This window comes from Mesoplodon mirus (genome assembly GCF_964341445.2).
Source record: "Mesoplodon mirus genome assembly, chromosome: 13".
In the NCBI taxonomy this organism is placed as follows: Eukaryota; Metazoa; Chordata; class Mammalia; order Artiodactyla; family Ziphiidae; genus Mesoplodon; species Mesoplodon mirus.
The window spans coordinates 33,500,040-33,523,904 of record NC_138989.1 but is presented as its reverse complement, the minus strand read 5'-3'; the positions used below and the strand labels follow the sequence as shown (position 1 = coordinate 33,523,904).

At 43.1% G+C, this 23,865-nt stretch overlaps 1 protein-coding gene across 7 annotated transcripts in view; it reads right to left on the bottom strand.

Moving 5' to 3' along the window:
* EPB41L3 (erythrocyte membrane protein band 4.1 like 3) overlaps positions 1-23,865 on the bottom strand; it is a 140,744-nt gene that overhangs the window by 66,283 nt on the left and 50,596 nt on the right. For all 7 annotated transcript variants that reach the window (XM_082641689.1, XM_082641692.1, XM_082641688.1 and 4 more), the window contains exons 2-3: positions 22,829-23,022; positions 19,561-19,758 (exon numbers count right to left, since the gene is read on the bottom strand). In XM_082641689.1, the coding sequence (XP_082497815.1) occupies positions 19,561-19,758; positions 22,829-23,011 (381 nt within the window). In that variant the 5' untranslated portion in view covers positions 23,012-23,022. The remainder of the gene's footprint in view (positions 1-19,560; positions 19,759-22,828; positions 23,023-23,865) is intronic.

Below are 23,865 nucleotides of genomic sequence, written 5' to 3'. Positions count from 1 at the left end.
CCCTCACCTCTTCTGAGATGTCAGTAGCATCCCTAGTTCTGCTGTTAAAAAATATAGTTCTCCACTGAGCTGGCAACTTAGAAAGCTGCACATCTCGGATACTTAAAGAGAAGCATCATCTCAAACCGGCAAATCATTACTTAGTGCTTCTTAAAGCTTTGACTGAGAGAATCAACTACCACTGAGACTTTCCTGACGGCTATTCATAATCTCCCAGAAGAAGTTGACAGAGAGCTTCTCTCAAACAACGGGACCCGGAATGAAAATTCTAGCCAGCAAGTGGGGTGCTTTTACTGTGTGGACGCTGTGAGGTGAGCACTCTGAACACACGTTTTATGGGTTCATCTCTTTCCGGCTTCTTCCTCTCATTTTCCCTTGGTCCTGCTTTCTGCTTATTTATTTTCTTCTCATTATGTGTATTTCTGTAAAACACCTTAAATCCTTGTGAGAACATGGCTGGGTATACATCGTAGAAGCCCCAAGTTAAAATAAAATGTATTTTTGAAACAAAGTACCTTTACAATTTGGATGGGTATTTTTCCCCTATGACGACGACTTCTTGACGTAGTACTATTAAGGAAGCTCAGCAAGATCTGATATTCCCGACGGTGCCTTTTTTCTTTTTTTTTAAAGTAAGAACTGGAGATATGAACTGAAGCATTTTGCTTGGGGTAATCCTTGGAAACTATCCCGTGTGCTTTACAAGTTCAGTATAGCGGCATTTCCCTAAAGAACGTGGTGGCTCTTTCAGTGACTTTATTTGCCGTCACCATGGCATTCCATAAGAAATAACAAGTCTCTTTATTCCTTCCAGTTTCCCAAACACCATCCTAAGAACCAATTCTTGTGCCGGCTGTACGTCCGCGTACCATCTCTCCTGCCTACACGCAGCCGCGGGGCGAATGAGGTGCACTTCGAAGTGTAAATATGACTTGAGATCAGAATTTCTTTCACCCGTATTAGAAAAGGACCCCAAATGTGCATACCAATTAAACACAGCTGTCTGTCACATGTCCGACACAGACAAGATGTCTTGTATGTCAACGAGAAGAAACCCCCACTGATCAAAGCCTTTCATGAATTAATACCTAACCCGGCCATTTAAAATTGCCATTTGTAGAGACATCCTGGACCCGAACTGCAGGAAACAGTCACTAGGCAACACTAACAAAATAGATTGGTCTTGGCAGGAGAAACAAAAGGAAGACCCAAATTCCATTCATCTAGAAATAAAATATCCACAGTAGTCATCTGACAAGGGAAATCGCACCAGGTTATAGGAAGCTAATGTTCTTGATGGAAGTGTGATGTGTTCCAACAAAAAGATCCCATAACTTAGAATCCATGACCTCTTCTAGAAGAAACAAATACAAACTTCAAAGTGTTCTGGCTGGTCAATACAACCCACAAAATTGAAGAGGAAAAGAGTCCTTGGCTTTTCGGCCGTCGAGAGAGGGAACCTGGGGCTCAGCACTAGATGCCCCGGACCAGAAGGAGGAGGAGGATGGGGAAGGGGGTGGTATTTCCTGAATGAACAGCAGGGCGTGACCATAGCCCCCAAACTGGAAAACTGCTGGCGGCTACGTATGGGGGGGTATTTTTTTCTAATTTGAGATTAAAACGTTCAAGAGAACTTTCTGAATACACCACCCCTTCACAGTTACTTAAAGATCACGATGACACAGCACGCTAATGTAAAATTAGTCCTAACAGTCTTCTTACATTGTTCCAAGAAACAGGGATCAGTCGTTCCTTACAGGAAATATAATGTTACAGTTCTTAACACTTTGTATAACTGAAATTCTAATGTACAAAAGACAGCAAAAAGCCCAACTAAAGAAATAAAAGGGTGGCACAAGAATCCATCACGTACTGGCACAAAAACAGAAAGATAGATCAATGGAACAGCATAGAAAGCCCAGAGATATAAACCCACGCACATATGGTCACCTTATCTTTGATAAAGGAGGCAGGAGTGTACAGTGGAGAAAGGACAGCCTCTTCAATAAGTGGTGCTGGGAAAACTGGACAGGGACATGTAAAAGTATGAAATTAGATCATTCCCTAACACCATACACAAAAATAAGCTCAAAACGGATTAAAGACCTAAATGTAAGGCCAGAAACTATCAAACTCTTAGAGGAAAACATAGGCAGAACACTCTATGACATAAATCACAGCAAGATCCTTTTTGACCCACCTCCTAGAGAAATGGAAATAAAAACAAAGATAAACAAATGGGACCTAATGAAACTTCAAAGCTTTTGCACAGCAAAGGAAACCATAAACAAGACCAAAAGACAACCCTCAGAATGGGAGAAAATATTTGCAAATGAAGCAACTGACAAAGGATTCATCTCCAAAATTTATAAGCAGCTCATTCAGCTCAATATCAAAAGAACAAACAACCCAATCCAAAAATGGGCAGAAGACCTAAATAGACATTTCTCCAAAGAAGATATACAGACTGCCAACAAACACATGAAAGAATGCTCAACATCATTAATCATTAGAGAAATGCAAATCAAAACTACAATGAGATATCATCTCACACCAGTCAGAATGGCCATCATCAAGAAATCTAGAAACAATAAAAGCTGGAGAGGGTGTGGAGAAAAGGGAACACTCTTGCACTGCTGGTGGGAATGTGAATTGGTAGAGCCGCTATGGAGAACAGTATGGAGGTTCCTTAAAAAACTAAAAATAGAACTACCATATGACCCAGCAATCCTACTGCTGGGCATATACCCTGAGAAAACCATAATTCAAAAAGAGACATGTACCAAAATGTTCATTGCAGCTCTATTTACAATAGCCCGGAGATGGAAACAACCTAAGTGTCCATCATCGGATGAATGGGTAAAGAAGATGTGGCACATATATACAATGGAATATTACTCAGCCATAAAAAGAAATGAAATTGAGCTATTTGTAATGAGGTGGATAGACCTAGAGTCTGTCATACAGAGTGAAGTAAGTCAGAAGGAGAAAGACAAATACCGTATGCTAACACGTGTATATGGAATTTAAGAAAAAAAAAAGTCATGAAGATCCTAGGGGTAAAACAGGAATAAAGACACAGACCTATTTGAGAATGGACTTGAGGATATGGGGAGGGGGAAGGGTAAGCTGTGACAAAGCGAGAGAGAGGCATGGACATATATACAGTACCAAACGTAAGGTAGATAGATAGTGGGAAGCAGCCGCCTAGCACAGGGAGATAGCTTGGTGCTTTGTGACAACCTAAAGGATTGGGATAGGGAGGGTAGGAGGGAGGGAGACGCAAGAAGGAAGGGATATGGGAACAGATGTATATGTATAACTGATTCACTTTTTTATAAAGCAGAAACTAATAAAAAAATTCTAAAAAAAAAAAAGAATCCATCACAATGAACAACACTCAATTATTTCTCGGTGGACAGCAACTGGGGCGATCCCTGGCCTCCTGTTTTCTACATTCAATAGTGCCACGCCTTGATGGCAGTTAGAAAGTGATACTGGGAACGCTGGCCTATGTAGATTCTCTCTTGGATCTGTTTGAAGGAGACCCACTCGACCATAATCACTGCTGTAATGTCCCCATGGGGTCAGGCACGCCCGGTTCCTAAGCTGGGGTACGCTCCCACCCCAACTCTAAACATCAGTGTTGCCCAGAGCTCTGCTGTTAATGCTCTTCGCATTCATTCACTGGCCGTCTGCATGATCTCGTTCACTCGTGCATGTGAATTAGTGTGAGAGATATTGGCTCCCACAGAGCCTACCAGCCTGACTTCTCTTCCAAAGGCCGAACAATGTATCCAATTGCAACAGTAGATTGCTACTTTCGTATTCCAAGCACCCTAAATTCAATAGGTTTAAATTGGATTCACTATCTTCCCCCACAAACTTTTCTTCTTATACTGTATTCTATAAATGTGGACGCCATTATCAGTTACTGTCTCCTCCACTACCGGCATCCCTGCCCACCCATCCAGTTAATCAAGTCTGCTCATTTTCAGGATAGTTCTTTAAAATCCATTCTCTTCCCTCTGTCCCACTTGCCACTGTCTTGGTTCTGGTCCTCAGCATCTCTTGCCTGGTTCATTGTGATGCAGCCAGTTTCAAGACTCTTCCTCCTCAATTTCTATTTAGTAGAAGTACATTTTCAAAACACAAATGGCCAAATAGCTCCCCTCAGAAGCACCCCATCACCTATTGTGATTTCTCATCTCCCTGGCGTACATGCCCCACGTGATCCCTGGGACTGCGGATAGAGTGGATCTTACTTTAATCTAATGATTAGGTTACATTAGCTGGCACAGCTGACCTTATGACAGGGACATTGTCCAGGTAGGCCTGACCTAATCAGGCCTGAGCCCTTAAAAGCGGAGAGTCTTCTCCAGCTCATAGCAGAAGTGGGGTTGGCAGAGAGATCTGAACGTAGAGGGCTCTAAGGTGAGTGAGGTTCTCTGTTGCCAAGATGGAGGGAGACTCACAGACCGGACAGCCAACTCAGGAGCCCCAGGTGGTCCCCAGCTGACAGCCATCAAGACAGTGGGGACCTCAGTCCTACAACCAGGAGGAAATACATTCTACCAACAGCATCAAAAAGCATGAAGATGCATCTTTCCCCTAGACCAGCCTCCAGATGAAGATGTAACCAGTGCACAACATGATTTCTGCTCTATAAGACCCTGAGCAGAGGACTAGCCAAAAAATGTGAGATGATAAATACGTGTTGTTTTAAGTCTCTAAGTTTATGGTAATTTGTTACACAGCAGTAGAAAACCAACATATACAAACAATACCCAACCTTGTTAGCAAGTCAAGCCCATCCTCCCTCATGGGCCCTTGGTCTTCCTTTCCAGCCTCAGCTGCTCGTGACATTTCAAATTCTCCCTGTGTGCTTTTCACATCTCCTTATCTGCCCAAATTCTAAAGAGAATTACGTAAATATCCTGAGTGTAATTAGAATTATTCTGGAAATACAAAAATAAGTAAATAAGGGAATGCCGCTTGACTTAAATATCACTGCAGGGAAAGTCAGCCAACATATTCTAATAATAAATATCTATCTGCCAAAAAGTGATCGGACACGTGCTTACCATTTTTAACAGCATGAACCACTGTTGAGGAATCTTTGCTTGTAAGGAAGTATTTACAGACAGCTAAAGCTCTGGAGTCATGCTTTTTATACATCAGCCCTATTTCAAAACCTAGATCCTGAAGAAGAAAGAAGAATCCAAGAAATGTGCCTCAAACAGCCACTCCCAAGTTCTTCAGGCAAGAAAGCTCTCTACAATAGCAGAGGATCCGTCCGAGCATGAAATGCAAGTGAGATGAGTAGATTTCCAACTCTTTGCTTTTTCTGAGTGGCTCCTATTGTGTCCCTAGTTATTTTATTAAAACCCAGCACATCACAAAACTCCTAACAGGGTAAGAGTCACAGACTCCCCTATTCTCTACTTGCTACACAAGGGCAAATATAGGATGACCTGCACTTTATGAGACACTTAAAACCAAATAGTAAAGAAGCCCCTTCGAATACACTACTCAGAGGTGCTATGAAAGAAACCGGAAAATACAAAGAATCAAGGCTTAGCGGAACTAGAAAGACCATTAAGGGACTTCTGAAGGGAACGAGCATGAAGGAAACACGGTGTGACCTCGTCAGACCCCTTCTCTAATACTTTCCTACGCACCTCGAGGGGTTCATCCCCGAAGCCAAGGACCACTGCCTCCTCACTCACCATGAAGTGGGGGTCCGCTCAGGAAAAGAAGCTAGCACTGAAAGCCAGAAATGGGGTGCGTATAATGATTTTCAGAACATATTCAGGCTTGTTAAACACCTACTGATTCTGACACAACAGCCACAGACCCTTAGCTGCATCTTCTGTCTGATCTCAGCAGGTGTAAGCCGGACAGGGTGAGAAAAGCAAATTTCCCGTTTTCTAGGTCAGTGTCTTAGTCCTAACAAGCTTCTAGGTAAATGGGTGTTAAATCTTAAACACAAGCACAGTTACCTCCTGTTCCTATTTAATACGATCATTCAGCATTTCCCAAACCGTCAGATGAATGATTAGCTGATATGGAAGCACTGATAATATTCTTTCCAGGTTGGGAAAAAAACCCTAGAAAGGGAGAGTCAAGATGAAATTCACTTTCTTGCATTTAAGAAATACTTCCCAGTGTCTAATATACTCTTAGGTGATAAGAGGAAATCTCTAAACAGTGTGGAGGCTACGATCCTGTGGTTTTGTTGTTGTTGTTGAAAAGACTTAACATTTTTAGAGCAGTTTTAGGTTTGCAGCAAAATTGAGCGGAAGGTACAGCGATTTCCCACATACCCCCAGCTCACATATATACCTGTGCCCAGCCTCCCCCATCATCAACGTCCGCAACCAGGTACATTTATTACCATTAATGAACTTACACTGACACATAACACACCCTAAGCTCCTAGTCTGCGTTACAGTTCACCCTTGGTGTTGTACATTCTATAGGCATGGACAAATGTATAATAACATCATTGTATCGACAGTATCCTACAGAGAATTCGCACTGCCTGAAACATCCTCTGTGCTCAACCAATCCATCCCTCCCTCCTCTGACCCAACCCCTGGCAACCACTCATCTTTTTACTGTCTCCATAGTTTTGCCTTTTCCAGAATGTCCCGGAGTAGATGGCATCATACAGTATGTAGCCTTTTTCAGATTGGCTTCTTTCACTTAGCAACATGCATTTAAGGTTCCTCCACATCTTTTCATGGCTTCATAACTCAGTTCTTTAGAGTGCTGAATACTATTCCATTGTCTGGGTTCTAACACAGTTTATTTATCCATTTACCTATTGAAGGATAAAAGCAAACCTCTAAAATGTATGAAGCTATGACTCTGTTTTTATGTTAAAAATCTACCACTCTCTATACAGAGTCTTTTATATTTATATTCTTAGAGATAAGGCCCAGAAGGATCTTCCTTATGCTTTATAGCGTGAAAGTTCCATAAGGTTAAGGAGCCTTTCAAATTAGCCAGTCACTGTAGGTCCAGCAGGGTTTCTGGAACCTGTAAACACTCTCTCTTCCACTCACAACAAGTGAACTCTAGTTTACAGGTGAGAAAACAGAACACTTTAGAGGAGGAATAGCTTACAAACAAATGGCAAACCAAGATGCCACCCAGGCTGGCGCTACTATCACATACCGCCTCCCACAGTTTAATATTCTTAGGCTCAAACTTCAATTCTTGGGCTTCCCTGGTGGCGCAGTGGTTAAGAACCCGCCTGCCAATGCAGGAGACACGGGTTCGAGCCCTGGTCTGGGAGGATCCCACATGCTGCAGAGCAGCTAAGCCCGTGCGCCACAACTACTGAGCCTGCACTCTAGAGCCCGCAAGCCACAACTACTGAGCCCACGTGACACAACTATTGAAGCCCGCGCGCCTAGAGCCCATGCTCCGCAACAAGAGAAGCCACCACAGTGAGAAGCCCGCGCACCTCAATGAAGAGTAGGCCCCGCTCGCTGCAACTAGAGAAAGCCCACGCACAGCAACGAAGACCCAACACAGCCAAAAATAAATAAATAAAAGAAATAAATTAAAAAAAAATTTTTTTTTAATTCAGTGTTTTAGAGTCAACTGAGAAAACTTATTCTACTGTACAACTCTCTGGTCTGCTTTGATTCGTGATACCTTGATATATATTCAATTATTAAGACACCGGTACATCATGAGTTTCATAAACACATTTGTAAAAGCCTGGGTGTGAATGATCCTTTTTACTAAAACACTACATGCCAGTTCCACTGCTGGATGAAGGGATTCAAACTAAAATTAGAGTTCAACATTTCCACTATTCTTTCACGGACATATTTCGAGCAGTGCAGCATATTTCCAGCAGTGCAGCATAAAAACTGACAGGGCAAGGACCTAGTGTATAGCACAGCGGACTACATTCAATATCTTGTAATAATCTATAATGGAAAAGAATCTAAAAAAGAATATATATACATATATATCAATATATGCATAAGTGAATCACTTTGCTGTATGCCTGAAACTAACACATTATAAAGCAACAATATTTCAATAATAATTTAAAAAGAAACTGACAGAACAAGTGTCTCAGCAGAAGTCCCCAGCTATTTAAGAAAGTTAAAATTTGACACAGCTGTATCCAATTTTAAATTAATTTTGAATTTTTAAATGGCCCTCTGTTTACTGGAGCAACTATAGATGCTCTGAGCATGTCTGTCTGATACAGAAACCTTGAGAGAATCAGTAAATAGAAGGAAAATATAAAACCTTGGCAAGAATGATTAATAATACCTTTTCCATGTACCGACAGCCCCAAAGGAAGCTTGTGCTTAAAGCTAATACACTATTAGCCTCGAAATAAGTGCCCAGACTGGCCAAGGTAATTTATTAGTTTATGGCCAATAAATGTCAGGCATTACATATGTGTTGCAGGGAAGGAAGCTCTTCAGTTTCACTAGGTAACATTTTAGCAGAGCTTTTCCCTCTCCATATTTCCTCATTGACTTCCCCATCTCCTATTATTTATTTGCCATATCCAAACAGCAAGAAGACTGGACTGAAATATCACTAGGATGGATTCTCCCTTCTTCCTTTGCTATAGACATTAACATGATCATAGGAATACCACAAAAGGTATTCATGAGTGCAGCTGAATATCTCCTTTTAAGTTACAACGTTTTTCAAACTAAGAAGTCCGTATTCACCTCCTTTCTTGTGCCAATCAGACGCTGGACCATAAGGCGTAGGTGGCAGCTAAATCCTGACACTAACTGCTGGCTGTGTGCGCTTCCCTTTTAAACCAGATCAGTTGGTGCGTGGATGCCAGTAAGTGTGTGCAAGCTGGTTCTCTGTAACTATTTCACTGCGTTCCTATAACAGGGCCTTTAACATCACACTGTCCTCCAGGCTTCCTGAAACTACCTCTGTATTTTGTTGGAATGTGTGTGTACACACACACCACGTACATAGTTTGCAGGACTGAACTAGAGTTCACGCCCTCCTCCGACCCTAAGAACCTGTGATTCTACAAGACTTCAGCTCTGTAGTCAAAGAGGTCATGGGCGCTGTTCGTAGGCGGTGGAATTTTGAGACGAGGTCAGAGACACCCGCCTCTGAAACTGAAGGTAACAACAATAAAAAAGGTAATATCAAATTGAAGAGATGATCCACCATGTAGAAGTCTTCTCAGGTTATTAACTAACTTTGAAATGATTTTCTCATCTTGTAGCTGATACCAGTGGTCTTCTTCCTGAACTTCCCGCAGAGCCAAGACTACGTCCGTGAAAAGAAAGGCATCTATTTAAATGCTAACTAAAGGGAGATGCTAGTATCTTGAAAATTATAACCTGTCTTTCACGGGGGAAATGCTGTAATTATGAAATGAACTGGCAACTGATCAGGAAAATTAGAAAAAAAAAATCACTGGTGAAAACTGTTTCTCTCCAGAAGGCATGGAGACTATGGCCCCAGTTCAGACGTGCCTTTCCACTTTGAGCAGGATGGTGTAACAGCTTACAACTTGCTTCAAGTCATTCTACGTTAAGGCAGAGAGGGGAGTCGAGCCTGGAACTGTGTTCCCTTCCCCAGTTTGAAGAGCTTCTGCATGATACCCCCCAGCTGTTTTCCCCTTCTTACTCAAAATAGTATTGTTTTTCTACTCTTCAGAGAGTATCTTTTTTTTTAAAATTGAAGTATAGTTGATTTACAGAGTTGTGTTAGTTTCTGGTGTATAGCAAAGTGATTCAGTTACGTGTATATATACACACACACGCATATATATATATATATATATATATATATATATATATATATATACATAAACATATATATTCTTTTCCAGGTTCTTTTCCGTTACAGGTTATTACAAGATATTGAATATAGTTCACCGTGCTAAACAGTAGGTCCTTGTTGGTTATCTATTTTATATATAGTAGTGTGTATATTTTAATCCCAAACTCCTAATTTATCCCTCCCCCCTTTCCCCTTTGGTAACCGTAAGTTTGTTTTCTATGTCTGTGATTCTCTCTCTGCTTTGTAAATGTTCATTTGTATCATTTTTTTTAGATTCCACAAATAAGTGATATTATATGATATTTGTCTTCGTCTGACTTGCTTCACTTAGTATGATCATCTCTAGGTCCATCCATGTTGCTGCAAATGGCATCATTTCATTTTTTTTTATGGCTGAGTAAGTATTCCTTAGTATATAAATACCACATCTTCTTTATCCATTCATCTGTCAATGGACGCTTAGGTTGCTTCCATGTCTTGGCTGTTATAAACAGCACTTCTATGAACATGAGGGTGCATGTATCTCACAGAGTATCTTATTTCATGACAGTACAGCCAAAAGCAAAGCCTTGGCAATCCTTTTGCGAAATTAGGTGTAAGAAGTCTTGAGAAGGTAACATCCTTTCCACTGACTCAATCTGTCTCCTGCATAAGATCTGCCCATAACCTCAGGGCCCTTTTGTTTCCAGGGGGGAGGCCTAATTACACCACTTCCGGCCAGAGTCAAGTTGCCCCATTTATTAAAAGGAGAGCCCCTTTAGCGTGTCTGCTTCCAGCTGCCAGCAGAGGGGAGGGGAGGAGAGAGAAGCATGTAGGGGTGAAGCGGGGAAGAAGAAAAGGAGACGAGAAGGTGAACAGAGGAGGAAGTCCAGTGTGGCCTCACTTCCTTCTCCTTACCCCCAAACTACATGCATAACTAATACAGAAACATAAAGTAGAACTTGAAAGTTTCATCACAAAATTTAGAAAAACTGGTCCATTTGATGTCAAATGCTTACAGAATTAAAACTAAAGTAGATAGTTAAATACATTATAAATAATTTGAAAAGCAGATCTTTCTCCTTCTATTTCTCTTTGTGTCCTACTATTTCACAAGTCCATGCTGGCAGTAAATACTGTATTTCGGTTTGTTCTGTCTGCTGCTACAGACTTTGGATGTTTTGATGCCCCCAGTAAAGAGCGTTCTGGAGCAGAGGATAGGAGATGTGGGTTCTAGCCCTTCTCGGCCCTTTCTGGGCTGTGTGTCCTCTGGCACAGCATGAACTGCCCTGGGCCTATTTCTTCTTCAGTGAAATGAGGTAGGAGACAAAGTTATCTCCAATGTCCCTTCCAGACCTAAGATTGTGGACCCTATGAGGAAGACAATGCCCTATCTAAGCTCGAAGTCTTTGTCTCTCTTGGTTTTCAGTGCCTGGAATGTAACAGGCCCTCAAGAAATACTTTATATCAAAGCCTCTGCAAAATTAGTAAAACTCCTTAGCATCTTTTGCACACTGTGTGATGTTAGTTCTAGGGACTGGAACTGTTGTAAACAAGAAAAAAGAAGGTTAAGACAAATCATAATTAAAACTTGAATGATGCGCTCCCTCGTTAAAAACTATTTCTGTGCCTGCCACGTACAAATTGATCAACGTCCTTAAGAAAATACAGAGATTTGAATGAGGTGCCTGGTGGAGACAACACCTTAAGAGATTTTTGGAAGCTGTAATAAAGGTCCAGTTCTAGGAAGGAGGCTGAAGAAGCTCACTGCTGGCAGAGACTCCTGTCCGGCTTGGCCCTGTGTGAATGCGAGGCTGTGGTTGCTATATGAGGGATCGGTTACCATCCAACAAGCTAGGGAATGAGAAATGCCTTGGACTAAAGCAGGGAAGAACTTCCCTTGCTTCTGGGGCTATGGCTGAGTTAGAGTGGACACGAGCTGACACCTGGCATGTGAAGCAGAATGGTGCCAGGCAGGATGATGCTGATTAGGAACTCAGGAGCAGGGTTTCGGTCCTTTGCACCTAAGAATAGCACTTGGAGTAATATGTATTCGTTTTTTTCGCCCAAGATCAGGAAGAAAACAAGGATGCCTACTCTTGCCACTTTTATTCAACATAGTTTTGGAAGTCCTAGCCACAGCAATGAGAGAAGAAAAAGAAATAAAAGGAATCCAAATTGGAAAAGAAGAAATAAAACTGTCACTGAGTACAGATGACACGATGCTACAGACAGAAAATCCTAAAGACGCCACCAGAAAACTACTAAAGCTCATCAGTGAATTTGGTTAAGTTGCTGGACACAAAACTAATATACAGAAATCTGTTACATTTCCACACACTAACAGGTATTCTGTCTTTTATATGCTCTTTCCCCAAACCTCAAGTTAAGCCTGAACCCCGGTGTGCTAAGCGGACATGTTTCTGGAGAAGCAGCCACGAGAGAGCAGGACCCTCCTCCGCTGAGCCCAGGGGAAGGTGTCAGTGGCTGATCCATCATCGCCTAAGGCCACAGAGTAAAGGAAGTTAAAAGATTTTTTTCTAGAGCACATGTGAAAACTCTCAGAGGAGGAAGATGCTGAAGGAGGCAAATTTTAAGCAAGTCAACTAGATATAAAAATACCAAGTAAAGCCTCAAAGTTTAATCACACGATGGTGAGAACTAGAAAACGTGGATTATTCTTAAACCTGGAAGACTGCTTTCTTCACCAAATAGGTAATGAATACCTATTATGTGAAAGTCAACCACCATGTTATATGAAAGACAAAGATAAATAAGACACCGCAGGCTGGAACGGGTAGAGCTACGTGCACATTTCGCTTACGAAGCCCCTCTGCCTGAATGCAGAGCACAGAAGTCCATTCCAGCAAATCAGCAACACAAAGTAGTTGGAAAATACAACGAGAAAGCCAAGAGTTAAGGGAACAGCGGAGTGAAAAAGCAAACCTGGGGTTTCGGCACCGCACGTCAGAATATTAACACCTGGAAAACAAATCTCCCATCGGGCCTTCACTCCATTTGACAACTGAGAGTGAAGTCAAAAAGAACTCCCCAGGGATTATTACCTTTGATAAACAATCACCCCAGTATGCACAGGCACTCAGGTTCAAATTCACTCAGCTTCCAAAACACAACCCACGGTATGGTGATATGCCCCAGGGTTTTACCAGTTTTATTTCTCGACAAATATACTTGTTTTTAACCTTCGTACTATGTAGGGTGTTTACTAGACCATGCCTGCTCTCATGAGGGATTATCAGTCTGTTACTTTTTGAAAACGAAAACCAGGAGAAAAGTTTTAACAATTTAAATAGAAGGGTTTGTTTTTCTTAGTCAAACCTTCATGAGGTCATATCTGAACACCTTGGGAAGGCTGAACATCGACTATGTCAGGTAAATAAGCAGGTGCCTATTAACTGCCCTCATGTGTAACTGTTCCCATGGTTGCACCAAAGAGTCATCACACAAGGGAACCAAGTTAATTAAAGCCCTGCCGTGGTCGGGAGTCCCCGGGGGGCACGGATCTTCAGGCAGGAAAGCTGCTGCTGCAGGTCTGGGCCACTCGGTTACAGCACGTGGCAGACGGTCTGATGTAGTAAAGACATAAAGTTGAACAGAGACCCACTGAGAGGTTAAATCGTAATTTATACCATTACACAGAATCAAAACCTCTGACTTATGTAGTTGTTGAAAGAACAATATTTGCAATAACAATAAAAATTCTTATTTTTAATTTTTTACAATTACTATTTCTTATAATCCATGAAAGGCAACAGGTGTTCTATCCAACTTTCTGGATTATGGCAATTCTATTTGATGTCTAGTCAGGAACTTCTAAAGGGATCGTAAGGCATTTTAATCACGTAACCTAGAGAAGCTGGAAAATTCAGACACTGATTTTGTTTTTCCAACCAAATCCCAGTGAGTGGAATACATGAAACAGAAGTATGACTTGAAACGCTAACTGAATCACGGGCAAGACAGAGCATTTAGAGATTTTTAAAACACTCCCTTCCTGACCAGTAGTCAAAAGGTGACAAAAGCACATTTAGGGGACGGAGTGCAATAAATTCCCTTCTCCTCTCTGGCCCCTTGGAAGCATCTCTGGGTGGTATCAAGAAGTGCTTTTTGGAGTGAACGCCACCGTTTCTCCGATTCCAGCAGGATCTGAATGGTACTCAGTCATGGAGCCCATCAACCAGCAGGCCTCTGGACACAGCCAAACCTGAGGGAGGGGGTGGGACAGGCTTTTAAGGTTTTACTGCTGCACTTGAGTAGCTTTTAGATTTGCCCCAGTCTAAAAGGGTGCAAGGGTCTCTCCAGCGTGGCTGAGTCACTGGTACTTCCCCTGGAGTTCCAGGCCCGCGTGGGGTTACCTGGGACTCAGAAGCACTGAGTCTCGCTCACTATTTAACAGCAACGTGTGGGGCTCAGGAGAGAGAGCCCAGGTCCCCGCGCACAGAGAAACACGGTGGAGCCTTGTGGGAAACACCTGGCCCACCTTCCGTCTCTTTTGCAGTTATGCTCAAGCCTCCTCCACTGGTCAGGTTTCTTGTGGAGAACAAACCAAACTACACCTCAAAATGGCTTAAGATGTTTCTATGTGCAGCAGCACACCTGTATCAGGAAATATGGACTCAAATTTCAAATCCTGTCTGACTTAGTTTCCTAAAAGCATATCAGACTAGACAGGAATGAAACATTTCTAACTGGATGGTCATCAGGAAATTCATCTACTCCAATCAGACTCAGATGAGTCCAGGAACCCAGAAGTAATGGGATTGAAATAAACGTGAAATAAACATGATAAGCACTGCTTCCTGCTGTGAAGGGGGTACTTTTATTTTCTCTTTTAAAATTCAAGTTCAAGAAATAAACAGCAACGATGAGGACAAACTGGCCATAGGAAGTAGCCTGCATTTTCTAATGGTCCAGTAAAATGACAAGAAGGGAACAGCAGTATTAGCGATTATGCTGGCGTATGTGACAATCCGGTAGCCTACAAACATTGCCCAAACGTGTATATCAAATTACTTATTGTTAAGACCCTTTCTTGTATTTTACTCATAGTAAGATCCTTTTTCTTTTTTTAACTAATTAATTTTATTTATTTTTGGCTGCGTTGGGTCTTCATTGCTGTGCACGGGCTTTCTCTAAGTTTGAGGCAAGTAGGGGCTACTCTTTGTTGTGGTGTGCGGGCTTCTCTCATTGCGGTGGCCTCTCTTGTTGCGGAGTACGGGCTCTAGGCTCATGGGCTTCAGTAGTTGTGGCACGCGGGTTTCAGTAGTTGTGGCTCACGGGCTCTAGGGCGCAGGCTCAGTAGTTGTGGTGCAGGGGCTTAGTTGCTCCGAGGCATGTGCGATCTTCCTGGACCAGGGCTCGGATCCGTGTCCCCTGCATTGGCAGGCGGATTCTTAACCACTGTGCCACCAGGAAAGTCCTATAAGATCTTTTTATATTTTAGATAATCAAGACTAAGAGTTTGAAAAAAAATTACTGAGGAAAAACATCTCTCAAATGGAAAAACACTGAATGCCACAATGATCTAAGCCTATTGCTAGAGGGAAATTCGAAAACTCCAGTGTAATCGGTAAGGTCCTCCCATCAGAACACCGGGGGCGGGAACTGCAGACTTAATCAGTGTCCAGTCACTGCTCTCAGAAAGCAACTGCTTCTTGTGTCTTGCTTTTCAGGGTCCTGGCTTTCTACCGCTGTAGCACTGCTGGGCAAGGGGAAATGCTACCTTGTGCTTTCAAAATACAAGAGAACTATAATGAAGGCATAAAATAAGCCACAGGGGAATAACTGCTAGGCATAGAGAGTTCATTAAAATAAAATGCCTTTTTTGATGCCTTATTCAATGCAACAAACGTTATGCCTGTTATTGTCTCCTGCATCCTGTTCGTAATTCACAACCGCACGTGTTGGGGGCAGGGGTCATGGAGGCCATCCTTCGTTCAGAGCTTGGTGCCTCTTCTCTCCGGGATCTTAGAGCAGGAAGGGGCACGAAGCCACTGGGTCTGAGATTACACCCAGGAGCTGCTGGTTACCAGAGATGCACCTGTGCTTTCTGCTGGAATCCCAACAGCAGAGCACACATCATCACGAGGTTGACAATGACCACTTTAAAACATTCTTTTTCTGCTTACTTAAAATCTGACTTCCTGTAACTTCTTCCTAAGTTTTACTTCCTATACGTTAAAAAATGTTATGACATTCAATGACAACCCTTCCAAGTACCTGGAAGTGGCTATCCTGTCTCCTCCTAACCCTTTTTCCATCTTCAACACATTCTTTCTTGAATCATTTCGCATGGGAAGGTTTCAAACTACTCACCATCCTGTGATTCTCTGCTGAATAAGCTTAAGTCGGAGTTCACTGCTATTATCATTGTTAAACTGGTACCATTTATCAAGAATCTGCTACATCCCAGAGAGTGTAAATCAGTTATCTGCTTTAGTCTTCTCAATAATGTCTTATTTCACCCCTATTTTCCTGGTGAGGAAAATGAGGTTCAGAAGATTTAAGAAGTTCCTTGAAATCACTCCCCAGTCTGGCGGCTCTGGAGCATGTGTATCATGTGTGAATTACACAAATGGGACCTCCCAGCAGGGGAACGGGGGGACGACTCACTGCCTTCCACAGACTAGACACTACACTCCCTGGAGACAGCCTGTGATTTCGAGAACATTCCTGACAGCCACACTGCACTGCTGGTTCCTGCTGGGTGTGTAATCACCTTAAACCCAAAGATGAGTTTCACCTGAACTGTTACTAAGTCTGCCTGGCCCTTCCTCCAAACCTATTTCTGTTTTGCACTTGATCTTTAAAAACAGAGAGAAGTTTTACCTCCCCTCCTGCTAAATGTTATCTTGCTACTTTGCTTTAGTGTCCACACCATCCATTTAAGAAACCTGCATTCTGACACATGGGCTGTTCCTTACTTCTAAAGCCCTTATCACTTAAAAAACTTGTCCAGCTGTTTTTGCGTGTGTGCTGTGCCTTCATCCAAGATTCAGTTAACAACTCAGTTTTGAGGAGAGTAAAGGCTGAGGGACACCTTCTCTAGGACAATGTTTTTCAACCTCTGTTTACCTGCTAGACCCCGTGTACCTCGCCAGCAGAGCTTTACTTTTCATAGTTTGTATCTAAAAGCAGAGGCATTTTGTTTTTGTTTCGTTTCGTTTTGTTTGGTGCGTTGGGTCTTTGTTGCTGCGTGCGGGTTTTCTCTAGTTGCAGCGAGCGGGGGCTACTCTTCATTGTGGTGTGCCAGCTTCTCATTGCAGTGGCTTCTCTGGTTGTGGAGCACGGGCTCTAGGCGCACGGGCTTCAGTAGTTGTGGCACGCGAGCTCAACAGTTGTGGCTCGTGGGCTCTAGAGCGCAGGCTCAGTAGTTGTGGCTCACGGGCTTAGTTGCTCCACGGCATGTGGGATCTTCCCGGCCCAGGGATTGAACCCGTGTCCCCTGAATTGGCAGGCGGATTCTTAACCACTGCGCCACCAGGGAAGTCCAGCATTTTGCATCTGCTTTTTCAACTAGCATCTCATCGCCACCTTGAGAACCACGTCACCGATTCACGACCCATTTTTCTTATCCAGCTAGTAGGTGACACACAAACCCATTTCACTTTAGCATCTCCATGTTTCTCCATCTTCTCCATGGCTGTCAGGATGTCAGTAGCGGCCACACCTTCTTCTGTTGTGACACTGAGAATATTCTGCTGACAAGGATTTGTGTGTCCCAGAAAAAAAGTTACTCTTAAGAATCTGTCCAATTCATAAAAATACCCTATTATAAAAGAAAATAGCTGACCAACCTTGCCATGCCACTCACAATCTTCGCAGTGACATTAAAAGTAATACTGAATGGTACCGAGTTAATTACAAACCAAAAACGCTGTACTGAAAAACACAGATTAGCTGGAATGAATTTGAAGCACGGGATATAAAATAAATTTAGCAAAAGGATCAGCATGACGTGCACTGGGGTCAGCCCTGAGGCATGTATTTCTCCCTACAGGAAACACTATCAACTTTCTTCTAGACTGTTCTTTAGAAAACTCCGGTAGTCGTGACTAGAGGACTGCCAGGGAACCCTATTTATCCCATTACATAAATACAATCAGTAGAAAGACTTGCCTCCAAGTTAAGGAAAAAAGCTCCTCTTGACTTCGATGAATTTTTCCGCAAGGGAGATCTACACTGGAAAAATGCAACCTCGCTAAAGGTTACAGAAGTGCTTTAAGCTTCATAGTAAAACCCAGGTAAAAGTATATTATCGGATCTTCTCATTTCCAGAATAAACATCTAAATCAATAATCGAACACTCTGGGCTAAGAAATTAGCCAAAATCAGAGCCAGCGAAATGCAGGAAATGGACCTGTGCATTGCAAACCTTAGAACATATGTTTTATTCCCTGCAGTAACCCACTAATATTTGTCATGTTATAACAAAAATTCTCTAAATTAATATATGGTAGACCAAATCTCTTTTGATCTAAGAGTTTATCTAAAACTTTCTTTCTACATCCCTGCAATCTGTAATAATTTGATAACCCCCCCCCCCGCCCAAATGACGTTGTCAGCATGAAATGGATTTGAATCTTCTGTTCCAAGAAAAGCACTGGTGCATGAGTGCATTATGCAAACTATAAGGAATGAGACGGGGGCTGTAGGCAGAGAAAGAGGAGACAAATGAACGCGGACCATGGGGGATCAGGTGGGCTTGCTGCTGGCTGTGTCTTGAGAAAAGAGAAACGGAAATGCATGACCACACACAGATGAACGCTGGCTGCGGAGCCAGCAGATTCTCAGCACCCCGGGGCAGAAGAGGGGACCAGTGGAGGCATGTGGTGGGTGGGGCTGGCACAGAGGGATGTGCGGTGCTCATGTAGGACCAAGGGCAAGAGGATGGAGGCGGGAGAGTAGCTCTCTGAATGAAAGTATTCAATCTGAAATGGAATCAACTTGCAAAAAGAGCAAGCTGCTCCCTCCCAGCTGGGGGGAAAAGACGCGGTAGGTGGTGGACGGGGCAGACCTGATTCTCCGGCCAGAGTTCACGCCCGGCCTGTGTCCCCGTCATACCCGGGAGCTCAACAACCATCCATCGCCGCCACTCTCAACAGCCTGTGTCGCTCTCACTTGTTAACCCGGTCTGGCCAAACATCTCTGACAAAAGTCATTCACCTACCCCTTCTCTCAGAAGAATTTTTGTTTTCTTTACAAAAAAACCACAGAGGAGCACACCCCTTTACACTCGAGCTGCAATGCCCACCACCACGTGCATTTTAAAAACTACCCGTTCTCCAAGCAAGAGAAGGACATTCACAGTTCAAATCATCCTACCGCTCCTGTATACAGAAATCCACAAGTTTCTACCAATTAACAACTTGGCCGTAAGTTACGCAAACAGAAAAGGTAAAATTCATTTCAATGTTAGCTCATAGCCAGGATATTAAAGAACACTTGATTTTTAAGGCCTCCAAAACGTTTTTCCTACCATGGAAAGTATTAGAGATTTCTTTTCTTTCTTTCTTTTTTTTTTTTTTAAAGAAGACCACATTTTTCTCTTGATTGTAACATTTTGGGGACTTTATAAGTATTTTCAGTAATTTGATCCTCTGTGAGAGACTTCGGAAATAATTTTGTGTTTAGAAACTGGGTCTGAGAAATTTTCCAGAGTTCTGGAAAAACAAAGAGGCATCTTGTATGCTTTACAGCAATATTTCCTAGCTCTCAATATCTGGGACAAAAAAAAGTTTTAAAATATACATTTACCTCTACATCGCAGGTATATTCTGATCCATCCAGAAGTATCACTTTGCTCTGCATGCTTTTAGGCTTTTTGACAATCTTTAATGGAGATCGAGATAGTTTGCTGCTCGATGATTTCTGAGAAAGTTTATCGTCTTCAAATTGCTGATATTCGGGCTGTTTGGCAGGTCCGGCGGCAAACTCCTGGTCCTTGTCAGTGACCTGTGAAGAGCAAACAATGGACAGTTTTCATTGCAAGACAGGAAATAAATATTGCATTGCCCAGGCAATAACAGAACACTTTAGAAGCAGGCTTTCCTATTTCCTAAAGGATGAGGGATGTCTGAATTAGGATATTAGGAATGGATATACATATACAAATGCTTATAATGCTAACAGTCACACTTAAATAACTTCTGCAGTTTAAATGTACCCATAGGGCCTTATTTCAGTTTGACTCAAGGATTTACATTAGCAGTGCTAAGTTCTTAGCAAACGCCGTCAAGATTCCACTAAGCAAAGGGGGGTACAAAAATGGGCTCCTGACTTTTTTTTTTTTTTTTTTTTTTGCGGCACGCGGGCCTCTCACTGCTGTGGCCTCTCCCGTTGCGGAGCACAGGCTCCGGACACACAGGCTCCGCGGCCATGGCTCGCGGGCCCAGCCGCTCCGCGGCATGTGGGATCTTCCGGGATCGGGGCACGAACCCGTGTCCCCTGCATCGGCAGGCGGACTCTCAACCACTGCGCCACCAGGGAAGCCCGGGCTCCTGACTTTTTAAAAAGGCATCGGCTTTCACACACATAGTGGGGAGACTTATGGTTACTGGAGGGGAAAGGGTGGTAGAAGGATAGATTAGGAATTTGGGATTAACGGATAGACACTACTATATATAAAACAGATAAACAAGGACTTACTGTATAGCACAGGGAACTCTATTAATAATCTATAGTAACCTATAATGGAAAAGAATCGGAAAAGGAATATGTATATATATGTATAAGTGAATCACTTTGCTGTACACCTGAAACTAACACAGCATTTATACTTCAGTTGGAAAAAAAGAAAAGGCACTGGGTAGTATAAGCCTTAAAAACAAAGAAAGCATCTAAGATTTAACCTAAAGTATTCTGCTTCTTTCATTCACTGGATCCTCCTTTATCCCATGACCCATACTGTCCCATAAACATACCAGGTATCTGATAAATTGTAAGGCCTACATAGCTTCAAGTATTAATCTTCTCAGTAATTTTACAACTGTTAAAATATCTGATTTAGCTCTAACTCAATTCAGTGAAGCCAGCAGCACTGAAATTCACTACAAAGTAATCCCTTAAGTCTACTTCCCCCTTCACTGTAATGAGCTGGTATAAGAACAGATCAAATCTGTCCAAAAGCTTTAATCTGCTTTCAAATCACAACAGTCCAGTCCAAGCTAGACTCAGAACTGCAGAGGACAGCCTATGAACAATAAAATCCTCCCCTCAGTCAGTCCCCTTGGCAGTCTCCCTGTGCACGCCTCTCCAACAACTCTTTTTCTGCCCTTTTTCTATGTATTAAATGACCACAGCTTCCATGGTCTGCAAATACACTCTGAAAGTCCAAAGGAAGATATGTTCTGAAACTCAGTTTGGGCCCCTTACATAAGCACAAAATTTCCTCTCTCATGAATATGCCACCACCCTGGTGGCGAAACTTCATGGGCTGGAGAGTAAGACCATATGACAGTTGCAGCTTTCTCAAGGTCACCAAACTAGTCGACTGGAATTCAGATCCAGCCAAAGCCCACACTTTAATCATCACGAGATACCAAAGCACACTTCATTCTACCTCGAATGTAACTGGGCACCCGGTGTGAATCAGAGAATCTGAGAGTGGAAGAACCTTAGAAAATTATCTTTTCCGATCTCTTTGTTCTGTAAATGAGTAAGCTGAGGTCCAGAGGACTCCAAAGAGTTCTGAGACCACTGAGATAACCAGGGGGGAGGCGGGGCTACAGTCACGTGACTCTGCCGCAGTCACCCTTCCCTCCGGTGGCTTCGAGTCACTCCTCTTTAGTTTCAAACGTCTGACTACAGAAAGTCAATCCATTTATTAAATACGCACGTCTAATCGTGTCTGGGTATGGAAACTCTTCCTTCTCTCCAATTTCCCCCACTTTCACGTTTATTTCATTTCAGAGTTAGGAAAGAAGACAGAAAAATCCAGTCTAGTAATTTTAAAATTCTCAAGATCTGAAAATTAACGAACAAAACACTACCACCATCACGCCTCCACAAAAAGAAAAGATAAAGGAAAACCATGATGACAACACCTGCTCCTTTGATGCTGTTTGACAAGTTGAAGGATAACCCCCAGCTCCCTGCACAAAATGTCTGAGATCAGACAGAGCGTCTATTTACAGAGCATGAAAATAAACATTACTCTTTATACCAGTTAAAAGCGGAACTTAAATACCATGGGAAAAGAAAGAAAATAATCAGGCTGTAAATACATAGTGGTTTAAGGCTATACCAATGTGTTGTGTTTTCCAAAGACATGCTGCTTCCTTCATGTCTCTTAACATCTTCTAGAATTTCTGGCTTGACACAAATACTTCCAACCTATAAGAGGTCAACCACGTGTAAGGACTCCCAGATTTCCTTAACCCATGAGTCGGGACCCTAAAACATGCTGATTCCAGGTTTGAAGTTTCAAGCCAAAGAAATTTAAACACGGATTCATTCAAGGCCCGGGTATAAATCGTGCTTTATATTTTGTAGGAAAGCTCTTAAAAGGAATAATCACATATCCATGACAACTTAAACATGTTTAGGTAACAGAGCTGAAAACAGACATGTCCACGGGAGAGGGAAAGAGGCACGAACACCCACTATGAGCAGTTGGCAACCTTAGGGTCAGAGTGGCCCCAGGGAAAAATCACAAGAGCTCTGAACCCAAGGCTTAAATAAACAACCGGGCGCATAATTAGAGCCGCCAGAGCAGTGTCTAGCCTCCCTGTAAACCCAGACAAAAACCACTGACGGGCAGTCCAGATTTCAGTGTGAGTTCAAATGCTTTCATCAAAGGAAGGCGTCACCAAGCAAGGCTGTGGAATGTCATTCACTGAAAGCCTTAAAATAGCCTAACTTTCCATCTGCCCAGGACCAGAAGGGGCCAAGCAGATGACCCCTGGTGGTTCCCTCTAGTGCTAAGAGGCCAAGGTCAGAGCAGAGCCTGGAAAAGCTCAGCAAACATTCTTTCATGGGTTTTGGGGTGGGGGATGCTCACAAGTGCGGGGTGGTCCAGGCTCACCTCCTTCCTCACGGGCGTGCTGTGCGCTGCCGCCTCCTCCAACTGCTCTGGTGCCTGGGGCTGCTCTTCAGTGCCCGGCTCGGCTGCTGGCTGCGCCCCCAGCTGTGCCCCCACGTGACCCTCCTGGGGCTCGGCCTCCTGCTCCGGCTTCGATTCCAACTCTGATCCCGATTCGGTTGTCATGGTCGATTGTTCTGCAAGCAGAAAGCAGGAAGGGCCCATCACTCAGTGCCATGACCTCCCCCAGGCAGGCAAGAAAGGCAGGAGGTTACAGTGAACAGCTGAAGGGAACCAGCACAGGAAAGGTGGAGAAACGCTAAGAACCAAAACACGAGCCCACCACACACACCTAACAGCAGCCTTGTCCAATTCACCACAAGGACGGGTGCCCGTCGATGTCTCAAAAGGAACGTTTAGTAGTAAATGCTGATTTGGAACGATCACGGGCTTTATTCCTATTAGATTTTTGCCACAGATGACCGTGAAACGACATTACCGTCATAATAATTACCTAACTTAGATACATTTAATTTCAGAAAAATGAATTTTCTGAATCAGCTGGAGATACATTTTAATCTCTGACAAGGATGATCTAGTAATGGAAGCGGATGCACTTTCTCATTCCCTTTCCCCTTCCCAGGGGCCCCGCTCTGCCCTTCCACACCCGTGAATCCATCCATTCTTCTGTGAACAAACACCCTTCCCCTCTGTGATTTTCCAGTAACTGTTATTCCCTTTTCTTCTTAAATAAATTTACTTATTTATTTATTTTTGGCTGCATTGGGTGTTCGTTGCTGCACGCGGCTTTCTTTACTTGCAGTGAGCGGGGGCTATCCTTCGTCGCGGTGCGCGGGCTTCTCATTGCGGTGGCTTCTCTTGTTGCGGAGCACAGGCTCTAGGTGTGTGGGCTTCAGTAGTTGTGGCTCACAGGCTCTAGAGCGCAGGCTTAGTAGTTGTGGAGCACGGGCTCTAGAGAGCAGGCTCAGTAGTTGTGGCGCACGGGCTTAGTTGCTCTGCGGCATGTGGGATCTTCCCAG